This window comes from Nerophis ophidion, linkage group LG04 (assembly GCF_033978795.1).
Source record: "Nerophis ophidion isolate RoL-2023_Sa linkage group LG04, RoL_Noph_v1.0, whole genome shotgun sequence".
NCBI classification, from domain to species: domain Eukaryota; kingdom Metazoa; phylum Chordata; class Actinopteri; order Syngnathiformes; family Syngnathidae; genus Nerophis; species Nerophis ophidion.
Window position 1 is genome coordinate 1484091 of NC_084614.1, and position 12789 is coordinate 1496879.

General features: G+C 45.7%; 1 protein-coding gene and 1 long non-coding RNA gene across 4 annotated transcripts in view; both read right to left on the reverse strand.

The window, feature by feature from the left end:
- The window catches only part of LOC133550684 (ribosome biogenesis protein bop1-like), a 29729-nt gene that overhangs the window by 2738 nt on the left and 14202 nt on the right, over window positions 1-12789 (reverse strand). For all 3 annotated transcript variants that reach the window (XR_009806363.1, XR_009806362.1, XM_061896653.1), the window contains exons 12-15: window positions 12244-12427; window positions 11890-12181; window positions 8554-8638; window positions 8380-8487 (exon numbers count right to left, since the gene is read on the reverse strand). Coding sequence is in view for 1 of the 3 variants with exons in the window: in XM_061896653.1 (XP_061752637.1) it covers window positions 8380-8487; window positions 8554-8638; window positions 11890-12181; window positions 12244-12427 (669 nt within the window). In the remaining 2 variants the exon portion in view is untranslated. The remainder of the gene's footprint in view (window positions 1-8379; window positions 8488-8553; window positions 8639-11889; window positions 12182-12243; window positions 12428-12789) is intronic.
- LOC133550685 (uncharacterized) lies at window positions 430-7245 on the reverse strand. The gene is made up of 2 exons (XR_009806364.1): window positions 1640-7245; window positions 430-1573 (listed from the first exon to the last, which is right to left on the reverse strand). It is a non-coding gene; the product is annotated as an uncharacterized LOC133550685 (long non-coding RNA).

Genomic DNA, 12789 nt, shown 5'->3' on the forward strand with positions numbered 1-12789 from the left:
CATGTGTGTGTGTGTACCTACTTGTATACGGTGCTATGACAGACTATGACTGAGCCATCATGTGTGTGTGTGTACCTACTTGTATACGGTGCTATGGCAGACTATGACTGAGCAATCATGTGTGTGTGTGTGTGTACCTACTTGTATACGGTGCTATGACAGACTATGACTGAGCCATCATGTGTGTGTGTGTGTGTACCTACTTGTATACGGTGCTATGGCAGACTATGACTGAGCCATCATGTGTGTGTGTGTGTGTGTGTACCTACTTGTATACGGTGCTATGACAGACTATGACTGAGACATCATGTGTGTGTGTGTGTGTGTACCTACTTGTATACGGTGCTATGACAGACTATGACTGAGCCATCATGTGTGTGTGTGTGTGTACCTACTTGTATACGGTGCTATGGCAGACTATGACTGAGCCATCATGTGTGTGTGTGTGTGTGTGTACCTACTTGTATACGGTGCTATGACAGACTATGACTGAGCCATCATGTGTGTGTGTGTGTACCTACTTGTATACGGTGCTATGACAGACTATGACTGAGCCATCATGTGTGTGTGTGTACCTACTTGTATACGGTGCTATGACAGACTATGACTGAGCCATCATGTGTGTGTGTGTGTGTACCTACTTGTATACGGTGCTATGACAGACTATGACTGAGCCATCATGTGTGTGTGTGTACCTACTTGTATACGGTGCTATGGCAGACTATGACTGAGCCATCATGTGTGTGTGTGTGTACCTACTTGTATACGGTGCTATGACAGACTATGACTGAGCCATCATGTGTGTGTGTGTGTGTACCTACTTGTATACGGTGCTATGGCAGACTATGACTGAGCCATCATGTGTGTGTGTGTGTGTGTACCTACTTGTATACGGTGCTATGGCAGACTATGACTGAGCCATCATGTGTGTGTGTGTACCTACTTGTATACGGTGCTATGGCAGACTATGACTGAGCCATCATGTGTGTGTGTGTGTGTGTGTACCTACTTGTATACGGTGCTATGACAGACTATGACTGAGCCATCATGTGTGTGTGTGTGTGTACCTACTTGTATACGGTGCTATGGCAGACTATGACTGAGCCATCATGTGTGTGTGTGTGTGTACCTACTTGTATACGGTGCTATGACAGACTATGACTGAGCCATCATGTGTGTGTGTGTGTGTACCTACTTGTATACGGTGCTATGACAGACTATGACTGAGCCATCATGTGTGTGTGTGTGTGTGTACCTACTTGTATACGGTGCTATGGCAGACTATGACTCAGCCATCATGTGTGTGTGTGTGTGTACCTACTTGTATACGGTGCTATGGCAGACTATGACTGAGCCATCATGTGTGTGTGTGTGTGTGTGTACCTACTTGTATACGGTGCTATGACAGACTATGACTGAGACATCATGTGTGTGTGTGTGTGTGTGTACCTACTTGTATACGGTGCTATGACAGACTATGACTGAGCCATCATGTGTGTGTGTGTGTGTACCTACTTGTATACGGTGCTATGACAGACTATGACTGAGCCATCATGTGTGTGTGTGTGTGTACCTACTTGTATACGGTGCTATGACAGACTATGACTGAGCCATCATGTGTGTGTGTGTGTGTGTGTACCTACTTGTATACGGTGCTATGACAGACTATGACTGAGCCATCATGTGTGTGTGTGTACCTACTTGTATACGGTGCTATGGCAGACTATGACTGAGCCATCATGTGTGTGTGTGTGTGTACCTACTTGTATACGGTGCTATGACAGACTATGACTGAGCCATCATGTGTGTGTGTGTGTGTACCTACTTGTATACGGTGCTATGGCAGACTATGACTGAGCCATCATGTGTGTGTGTGTGTGTGTGTGTACCTACTTGTATACGGTGCTATGGCAGACTATGACTGAGCCATCATGTGTGTGTGTGTGTGTGTACCTACTTGTATACGGTGCTATGGCAGACTATGACTGAGCCATCATGTGTGTGTGTGTGTGTGTGTACCTACTTGTATACGGTGCTATGACAGACTATGACTGAGACATCATGTGTGTGTGTGTGTGTGTACCTACTTGTATACGGTGCTATGACAGACTATGACTGAGCCATCATGTGTGTGTGTGTACCTACTTGTATACGGTGCTATGGCAGACTATGACTGAGCCATCATGTGTGTGTGTGTGTGTACCTACTTGTATACGGTGCTATGACAGACTATGACTGAGCCATCATGTGTGTGTGTGTGTGTACCTACTTGTATACGGTGCTATGGCAGACTATGACTGAGCCATCATGTGTGTGTGTGTGTGTGTGTACCTACTTGTATACGGTGCTATGACAGACTATGACTGAGACATCATGTGTGTGTGTGTGTGTGTACCTACTTGTATACGGTGCTATGACAGACTATGACTGAGCCATCATGTGTGTGTGTGTGTGTACCTACTTGTATACGGTGCTATGGCAGACTATGACTGAGCCATCATGTGTGTGTGTGTGTGTACCTACTTGTATACGGTGCTATGACAGACTATGACTGAGCCATCATGTGTGTGTGTGTGTACACCTACTTGTATACGGTGCTATGACAGACTATGACTGAGCCATCATGTGTGTGTGTGTACCTACTTGTATACGGTGCTATGGCAGACTATGACTGAGCCATCATGTGTGTGTGTGTGTGTACCTACTTGTATACGGTGCTATGACAGACTATGACTGAGCCATCATGTGTGTGTGTGTGTGTACCTACTTGTATACGGTGCTATGGCAGACTATGACTGAGCCATCATGTGTGTGTGTGTGTGTGTACCTACTTGTATACGGTGCTATGGCAGACTATGACTGAGCCATCATGTGTGTGTGTGTGTGTGTGTACCTACTTGTATACGGTGCTATGACAGACTATGACTGAGACATCATGTGTGTGTGTGTGTGTGTACCTACTTGTATACGGTGCTATGACAGACTATGACTGAGCCATCATGTGTGTGTGTGTGTGTGTACCTACTTGTATACGGTGCTATGACAGACTATGACTGAGCCATCATGTGTGTGTGTGTGTACCTACTTGTATACGGTGCTATGACAGACTATGACTGAGCCATCATGTGTGTGTGTGTGTGTGTACCTACTTGTATACGGTGCTATGACAGACTATGACTGAGCCATCATGTGTGTGTGTGTACCTACTTGTATACGGTGCTATGGCAGACTATGACTGAGCCATCATGTGTGTGTGTGTGTGTACCTACTTGTATACGGTGCTATGACAGACTATGACTGAGCCATCATGTGTGTGTGTGTGTGTACCTACTTGTATACGGTGCTATGGCAGACTATGACTGAGCCATCATGTGTGTGTGTGTGTGTGTACCTACTTGTATACGGTGCTATGGCAGACTATGACTGAGCCATCATGTGTGTGTGTGTACCTACTTGTATACGGTGCTATGGCAGACTATGACTGAGCCATCATGTGTGTGTGTGTGTGTGTGTACCTACTTGTATACGGTGCTATGACAGACTATGACTGAGCCATCATGTGTGTGTGTGTGTGTACCTACTTGTATACGGTGCTATGGCAGACTATGACTGAGCCATCATGTGTGTGTGTGTGTGTGTACCTACTTGTATACGGTGCTATGGCAGACTATGACTGAGCCATCATGTGTGTGTGTGTACCTACTTGTATACGGTGCTATGGCAGACTATGACTGAGCCATCATGTGTGTGTGTGTGTGTGTGTACCTACTTGTATACGGTGCTATGACAGACTATGACTGAGACATCATGTGTGTGTGTGTGTGTGTACCTACTTGTATACGGTGCTATGACAGACTATGACTGAGCCATCATGTGTGTGTGTGTGTGTACCTACATGTATACGGTGCTATGGCAGACTATGACTGAGCCATCATGTGTGTGTGTGTGTGTGTACCTACTTGTATACGGTGCTATGACAGACTATAACTGAGCCATCATGTGTGTGTGTGTGTGTACCTACTTGTGTACGGTGCTATGACAGACTATGACTGAGCCATCATGTGTGTGTGTGTACCTACTTGTATACGGTGCTATGGCAGACTATGACTGAGCCATCATGTGTGTGTGTGTGTGTACCTACTTGTATACGGTGCTATGACAGACTATGACTGAGCCATCATGTGTGTGTGTGTGTACCTACTTGTATACGGTGCTATGGCAGACTATGACTGAGCCATCATGTGTGTGTGTGTGTGTGTACCTACTTGTATACGGTGCTATGGCAGACTATGACTGAGCCATCATGTGTGTGTGTGTGTGTGTACCTACTTGTATACGGTGCTATGACAGACTATGACTGAGACATCATGTGTGTGTGTGTGTGTGTGTGTACCTACTTGTATACGGTGCTATGACAGACTATGACTGAGCCATCATGTGTGTGTGTGTGTGTACCTACTTGTATACGGTGCTATGACAGACTATGACTGAGCCATCATGTGTGTGTGTGTGTGTACCTACTTGTATACGGTGCTATGACAGACTATGACTGAGCCATCATGTGTGTGTGTGTACCTACTTGTATACGGTGCTATGACAGACTATGACTGAGCCATCATGTGTGTGTGTGTACCTACTTGTATACGGTGCTATGGCAGACTATGACTGAGCCATCATGTGTGTGTGTGTGTGTACCTACTTGTATACGGTGCTATGACAGACTATGACTGAGCCATCATGTGTGTGTGTGTGTGTACCTACTTGTATACGGTGCTATGGCAGACTATGACTGAGCCATCATGTGTGTGTGTGTGTGTGTGTGTACCTACTTGTATACGGTGCTATGGCAGACTATGACTGAGCCATCATGTGTGTGTGTGTGTGTGTACCTACTTGTATACGGTGCTATGGCAGACTATGACTGAGCCATCATGTGTGTGTGTGTGTGTGTGTGTACCTACTTGTATACGGTGCTATGACAGAATATGACTGAGCCATCATGTGTGTGTGTGTGTGTACCTACTTGTATACGGTGCTATGACAGACTATGACTGAGCCATCATGTGTGTGTGTGTGTGTGTACCTACTTGTATACGGTGCTATGGCAGACTATGACTGAGCCATCATGTGTGTGTGTGTGTGTACCTACTTGTATACGGTGCTATGACAGACTATGACTGAGCCATCATGTGTGTGTGTGTGTGTACCTACTTGTATACGGTGCTATGGCAGACTATGACTGAGCCATCATGTGTGTGTGTGTGTGTGTGTGTACCTACTTGTATACGGTGCTATGGCAGACTATGACTGAGCCATCATGTGTGTGTGTGTGTGTGTACCTACTTGTATACGGTGCTATGGCAGACTATGACTGAGCCATCATGTGTGTGTGTGTGTGTGTACCTACTTGTATACGGTGCTATGGCAGACTATGACTGAGCCATCATGTGTGTGTGTGTGTGTGTACCTACTTGTATACGGTGCTATGGCAGACTATGACTGAGCCATCATGTGTGTGTGTGTGCCTACTTGTATACGGTGCTATGACAGACTATGACTGAGCCATCATGTGTGTGTGTGTGTGTACCTACTTGTATACGGTGCTATGGCAGACTATGACTGAGCCATCATGTGTGTGTGTGTGTGTACCTACTTGTATACGGTGCTATGGCAGACTATGACTGAGCCATCATGTGTGTGTGTGTGTGTACCTACTTGTATACGGTGCTATGACAGACTATGACTGAGCCATCATGTGTGTGTGTGTGTGTACCTACTTGTATACGGTGCTATGGCAGACTATGACTGAGCCATCATGTGTGTGTGTGTGTGTACCTACTTGTATACGGTGCTATGACAGACTATGACTGAGCCATCATGTGTGTGTGTGTGTGTACCTACTTGTATACGGTGCTATGGCAGAATATGACTGAGCCATCATGTGTGTGTGTGTGTGTACCTACTTGTATACGGTGCTATGACAGACTATGACTGAGCCATCATGTGTGTGTGTGTGTACCTACTTGTATACGGTGCTATGACAGACTATGACTGAGCCATCATGTGTGTGTGTGTGTGTACCTACTTGTATACGGTGCTATGGCAGACTAGGACTGAGCCATCATGTGTGTGTGTGTGTGTGTACCTACTTGTATACGGTGCTATGGCAGACTATGACTGAGCCATCATGTGTGTGTGTGTACCTACTTGTATACGGTGCTATGGCAGACTATGACTGAGCCATCATGTGTGTGTGTGTGTGTGTGTGTGTGTACCTACTTGTATACGGTGCTATGACAGACCATGACTGAGACATCATGTGTGTGTGTGTGTGTACCTACTTGTATACGGTGCTATGACAGACTATGACTGAGCCATCATGTGTGTGTGTGTGTTTACCTACATGTATACGGTGCTATGGCAGACTATGACTGAGCCATCATGTGTGTGTGTGTGTGTACCTACTTGTATACGGTGCTATGACAGACTATAACTGAGCCATCATGTGTGTGTGTGTACCTACTTGTGTACGGTGCTATGACAGACTATGACTGAGCCATCATGTGTGTGTGTGTACCTACTTGTATACGGTGCTATGGCAGACTATGACTGAGCCATCATGTGTGTGTGTGTGTACCTACTTGTATACGGTGCTATGACAGACTATGACTGAGCCATCATGTGTGTGTGTGTGTGTACCTACTTGTATACGGTGCTATGGCAGACTATGACTGAGCCATCATGTGTGTGTGTGTGTGTGTACCTACTTGTATACGGTGCTATGGCAGACTATGACTGAGCCATCATGTGTGTGTGTGTGTGTGTGTGTACCTACTTGTATACGGTGCTATGACAGACTATGACTGAGACATCATGTGTGTGTGTGTGTGTGTACCTACTTGTATACGGTGCTATGACAGACTATGACTGAGCCATCATGTGTGTGTGTGTGTGTACCTACTTGTATACGGTGCTATGACAGACTATGACTGAGCCATCATATGTGTGTGTGTGTGTGTGTACCTACTTGTATACGGTGCTATGACAGACTATGACTGAGCCATCATGTGTGTGTGTGTGTGTACCTACTTGTATACGGTGCTATGACAGACTATGACTGAGCCATCATGTGTGTGTGTGTACCTACTTGTATACGGTGCTATGGCAGACTATGACTGAGCCATCATGTGTGTGTGTGTGTGTACCTACTTGTATACGGTACTATGACTGAGCCATCATGTGTGTGTGTGTGTGTGTACCTACTTGTATACGGTGCTATGGCAGACTATGACTGAGCCATCATGTGTGTGTGTGTGTGTACCTACTTGTATACGGTGCTATGGCAGACTATGACTGAGCCATCATGTGTGTGTGTACCTACTTGTATACGGTGCTATGGCAGACTATGACTGAGCCATCATGTGTGTGTGTGTGTGTGTACCTACTTGTATACGGTGCTATGACAGAATATGACTGAGCCATCATGTGTGTGTGTGTGTGTACCTACTTGTATACGGTGCTATGACAGACTATGACTGAGCCATCATGTGTGTGTGTGTGTGTACCTACTTGTATACGGTGCTATGGCAGACTATGACTGAGCCATCATGTGTGTGTGTGTGTGTGTACCTACTTGTATACGGTGCTATGGCAGACTATGACTGAGCCATCATGTGTGTGTGTGTGTGTGTGTACCTACTTGTATACGGTGCTATGGCAGACTATGACTGAGCCATCATGTGTGTGTGTGTGCCTACTTGTATACGGTGCTATGACAGACTATGACTGAGCCATCATGTGTGTGTGTGTGTGTACCTACTTGTATACGGTGCTATGGCAGACTATGACTGAGCCATCATGTGTGTGTGTGTGTGTACCTACTTGTATACGGTGCTATGGCAGACTATGACTGAGCCATCATGTGTGTGTGTGTGTGTACCTACTTGTATACGGTGCTATGACAGACTATGACTGAGCCATCATGTGTGTGTGTGTGTGTACCTACTTGTATACGGTGCTATGGCAGACTATGACTGAGCCATCATGTGTGTGTGTGTGTGTACCTACTTGTATACGGTGCTATGACAGACTATGACTGAGCCATCATGTGTGTGTGTGTGTGTACCTACTTGTATACGGTGCTATGGCAGAATATGACTGAGCCATCATGTGTGTGTGTGTGTGTACCTACTTGTATACGGTGCTATGACAGACTATGACTGAGCCATCATGTGTGTGTGTGTGTGTACCTACTTGTATACGGTGCTATGACAGACTATGACTGAGCCATCATGTGTGTGTGTGTGTGTACCTACTTGTATACGGTGCTATGGCAGACTATGACTGAGCCATCATGTGTGTGTGTGTGTGTGTACCTACTTGTATACGGTGCTATGGCAGACTATGACTGAGCCATCATCAGACGCTGAAGCAAACAGCGGGTAAAGTCTGTGATAGGCCACGCCCCTCACTGCCTTCTTATGGTGTCTGCAGACAGGAAGTGATGTCATCAACAGGACGTGTAGAGAGCATGCTGGCTGCCAGAGGACCTACCTTAACATCTTGTATGGTTTGGTTGAGAGGTCAAGGTCAAACCAGCTGAGTCGGCAGTCATAGCTTCCACTGATCACATGATCACCTGCAACACATCAGCACTATCATTCACCATGTCATCCAACACATCATCACTATCATTCACCATGTCATCCAACACATCATCACTATCATTCACCATGTCATCCAACACCTCATCACTATCATTCACCATGTCATCCAACACATCATCACTATCATTCACCATGTCATCCAACACATCATCACTATCATTCACCATGTCATCCAACACATCAGCACTATCATTCACCATATCATCCAACACATCATCACTATCATTCACCATGTCATTCAACACATTATGGATCATTCACCATATCATCCAACACATTATGGATCATTCACCATATCATCCAACACATCATCACTATCATTCACCATGTCATCCAACACATTGTGGATCATTCACCATATCATCCAACACATTGTGGATCATTCACCATATCATCCAGACATTGTGGATCATTCACCATGTCATCCAACACATTGTGGGTCATTCACCATATCATCCAACACTTTGGATTATTCACCATATCATCCAACACATTATGGATCATTCACCATATCATCCAACACATTGTGGATTATTCACCATATCATCCAACACATTATGGATCATTCACCATATCATCCAACACATCATCACTATCATTCACCATGTCATCCAACACATTGTGGATCATTCACCATATCATCCAACACATTGTGGATCATTCACCATATCATCCAGACATTGTGGATCATTCACCATGTCATCCAACACATTGTGGGTCATTCACCATATCATCCAACACATTGTGGATCATTCACCATATCATCCAGACATTGTGGATCATTCACCATGTCATCCAACACATTGTGGGTCATTCACCATATCATCCAACACTTTGGATTATTCACCATATCATCCAACACATTATGGATCATTCACCATATCATCCAACACATTGTGGATTATTCACCATATCATCCAACACATTATGGATCATTCACCATATCATCCAACACATTATGGATCAGCAGTTGTTCATGATATTATGCAGCACATTATGGATCAGCAGTTGTTCATGATATTATGCAGCACATTATGGATCAGCAGTTGTTCATGATATTATGCAGCACATTATGGATCTGCAGTTGTTCATATCATGCAACACATTATGGATCAGCAGTTGTTCATGATATCATCCAACACATTATGGATCAGCAGTTGTTGATGATATCATGCAACACATTAGGGATCAGCATTTGTTCATGATATCATCCAACACATTACAGATCAGCAATTGTTGATGATATCATGCAACACATTACGGATCAGCAGTTGTTCATGATATCATGCAACACATTATGGATCAGCAGTTGTTCATGATATCATGCAACACATTACGGATCAGCAGTTGTTCATGATATCATGCAACACATTATGGATCAGCAGTTGTTCATGATATCATGCAACACATTATGGATCAGCAGTTGTTCATGATATCATGCAACACATTATGGATCAGCAGTTGTTCATGATATCATGCAACACATTATGGATCAGCAGTTGTTCATGATATCATCCAACACATTATGGATCAGCAGTTTTTCATGATATCATCCAACACATTACGGATCAGCGGTTGTTCATGATATTATGCAGCCCATTATGGATCAGCAGTTGTTGATGATATCATGCAACACATTATGGATCAGCAGTTGTTCATGATATCATGCAACACATTATGGATCAGCAGTTGTTCATGATATCATCCAACACATTATGGATCAGCAGTTTTTCATGATATCATCCAACAGATTACGGATCAGCGGTTGTTCATGATATTATGCAGCCCATTATGGATCAGCAGTTGTTGAAGATATCATGCAACACATCCTGGATCAGCAGATGTTGAAGATATCGTGCAACAGATCCTGGATCAGCAGTTGTTCATGATATTATGCAACACATTATGGATCAGCGGTTGTTCATATCATGCAACACATCCTGGATCAGCAGTTGTTGAAGATATCATCCAACAGATTACGGATCAGCGGTTGTTCATGATATTATGCAACCCCTTATGGATCAGCAGTTGTTGAAGATATCATGCAACACATCCTGGATCAGCAGATGTTGAAGATATCATGCAACAGATCCTGGATCAGCAGTTGTTCATGATATTATGCAACACATTATGGATCAGCGGTTGTTCATATCATGCAACACATCCTGGATCAGCAGTTGTTGAAGATATCATGCAACAGATCCTGGATCAGCAGTTGTTCATGATATCATCCAACAGATTACGGATCAGCGGTTGTTCATGATATTATGCAACCCATTATGGATCAGCAGTTGTTGAAGATATCATGCAACACATCCTGGATCAGCAGATGTTGAAGATATCATGCAACAGATCCTGGATCAGCAGTTGTTCATGATATTATGCAACACATTATGGATCAGCGGTTGTTCATATCATGCAACACATCCTGGATCAGCAGTTGTTGAAGATATCATGCAACAGATCCTGGATCAGCAGTTGTTCATGATATCATCCAACACATTACGGATCAGCGGTTGTTCATGATATCATCCAACACATCCTGGATCAGCAGTTGTTGATGATATCATGCAACACATCCTGGATCAGCAGTTGTTGATGATATCATGCAACACATCCTGGATCAGCAGTTGTTGATGATATCATGCAACACATCCTGGATCAGCAGTTGTTGATGATATCATGCAGCACTTCCTGGATCAGCAGTTGTTGATGATATCATGCAACACATCCTGGATCAGCAGTTGTTGATGATATCATGCAACACATCCTGGATCACGGTGGCAGAGGGGTTAGTGCGTCTGCCTCACAATACGAAGTTCCTGCAGTCCTGGGTTCAAATCCAGGCTCGGGATCTTCCTGTGTGGAGTTTGCATGTTCTCCCCGTGAATGCGTGGGTTCCCTCCGGGTACTCCGGCTTCCTCCCACTTCCAAAGACATGCACCTGGGGATAGGTTGATTGGCAACACTAAATTGGCCCTAGTGTTTGAATGTGAGTGTGAATGTTGTCTGTCTATCTGTGTTGGCCCTGCGATGAGCTGGCGACTTGTCCAGGGTGTACCCCGCCTTCCGCCCGATTGTAGCTGAGATAGGCGCCAGCGCCCCCCGCGACCCCAAAAGGGAATAAGCGGTAGAAAATGGATGGATGGATGGACATCCTGGATCAGCAGTTGTTGATGATATCATGCAAGACATTCAAGATGCTTGCAGGACCATGACTGACCTCCAGGGTGGACAGCCATGCTGGAGATCCACTTGGAGTTGGCCTGCAGTTTCTTGGTCATCTCCTGCTTGACCAGGTTGTAGATCCTGATGGAGCGCTGGGTGGCCACAAAGAAGTAAGGCCGGATGGGGTGGAAACACACGCTCTGAACCAGACCCTTGTTGCGCCTGAAAGGGTTCTGGCTCCGCCTCCTGCTCAGCTGGTGGATGAAGACCTGCTGATGGCTGGAGTGGTCGGGCATCAGCGAGGCCAGGTAGTCTCCCTTGGCGTGCCACACCACCTGTCGCACGGGCTGACAAGCAGGCACAGGTGAGTATGGCTGCCTGACCACTTACTTACGCTCAGGCTTCACACTTTGGGATGTTGGATCTTCAGCCGGATGCTTTGCTTCTGCTCCTCACGCTCACATTCCACCCAGGTCAGCGGCCCCACCGCCTCTGCAGGCTCCGCCTCCTGCGGAGCAGCGAGGAGGCGTTCTGAGCTCAAGGCCACCTCTCTGTCCGCCAAGGAGGGCGACAGGATCAACACCAGCGACTCCCTGCAGGTGGCAGACAGGCGGTCAGTGACAAGATGGCGACTACAAGGTGTGGCCAGGCGGTCAGTGACAAGATGGCGACTACAAGGTGTGGCCAGGCGGTCAGTGACAAGATGGCGAGTACAAGGTGTGGCCAGGCGGTCAGTGACAAGATGGCGAGTACAAGGTGTGGCCAGGCGGTCAGTGACAAGATGGCGACTACAAGGTGTGGCCAGGCGGTCAGTGACAAGATGGCGACTACAAGGTGTGGCCAGGCGGTCAGTGACAAGATGGCGACTACAAGGTGTGGCCAGGCGGTCAGTGACAAGATGGCGAGTACAAGGTGTGGCCAGGCGGTCAGTGACAAGATGGCGACTACAAGGTGT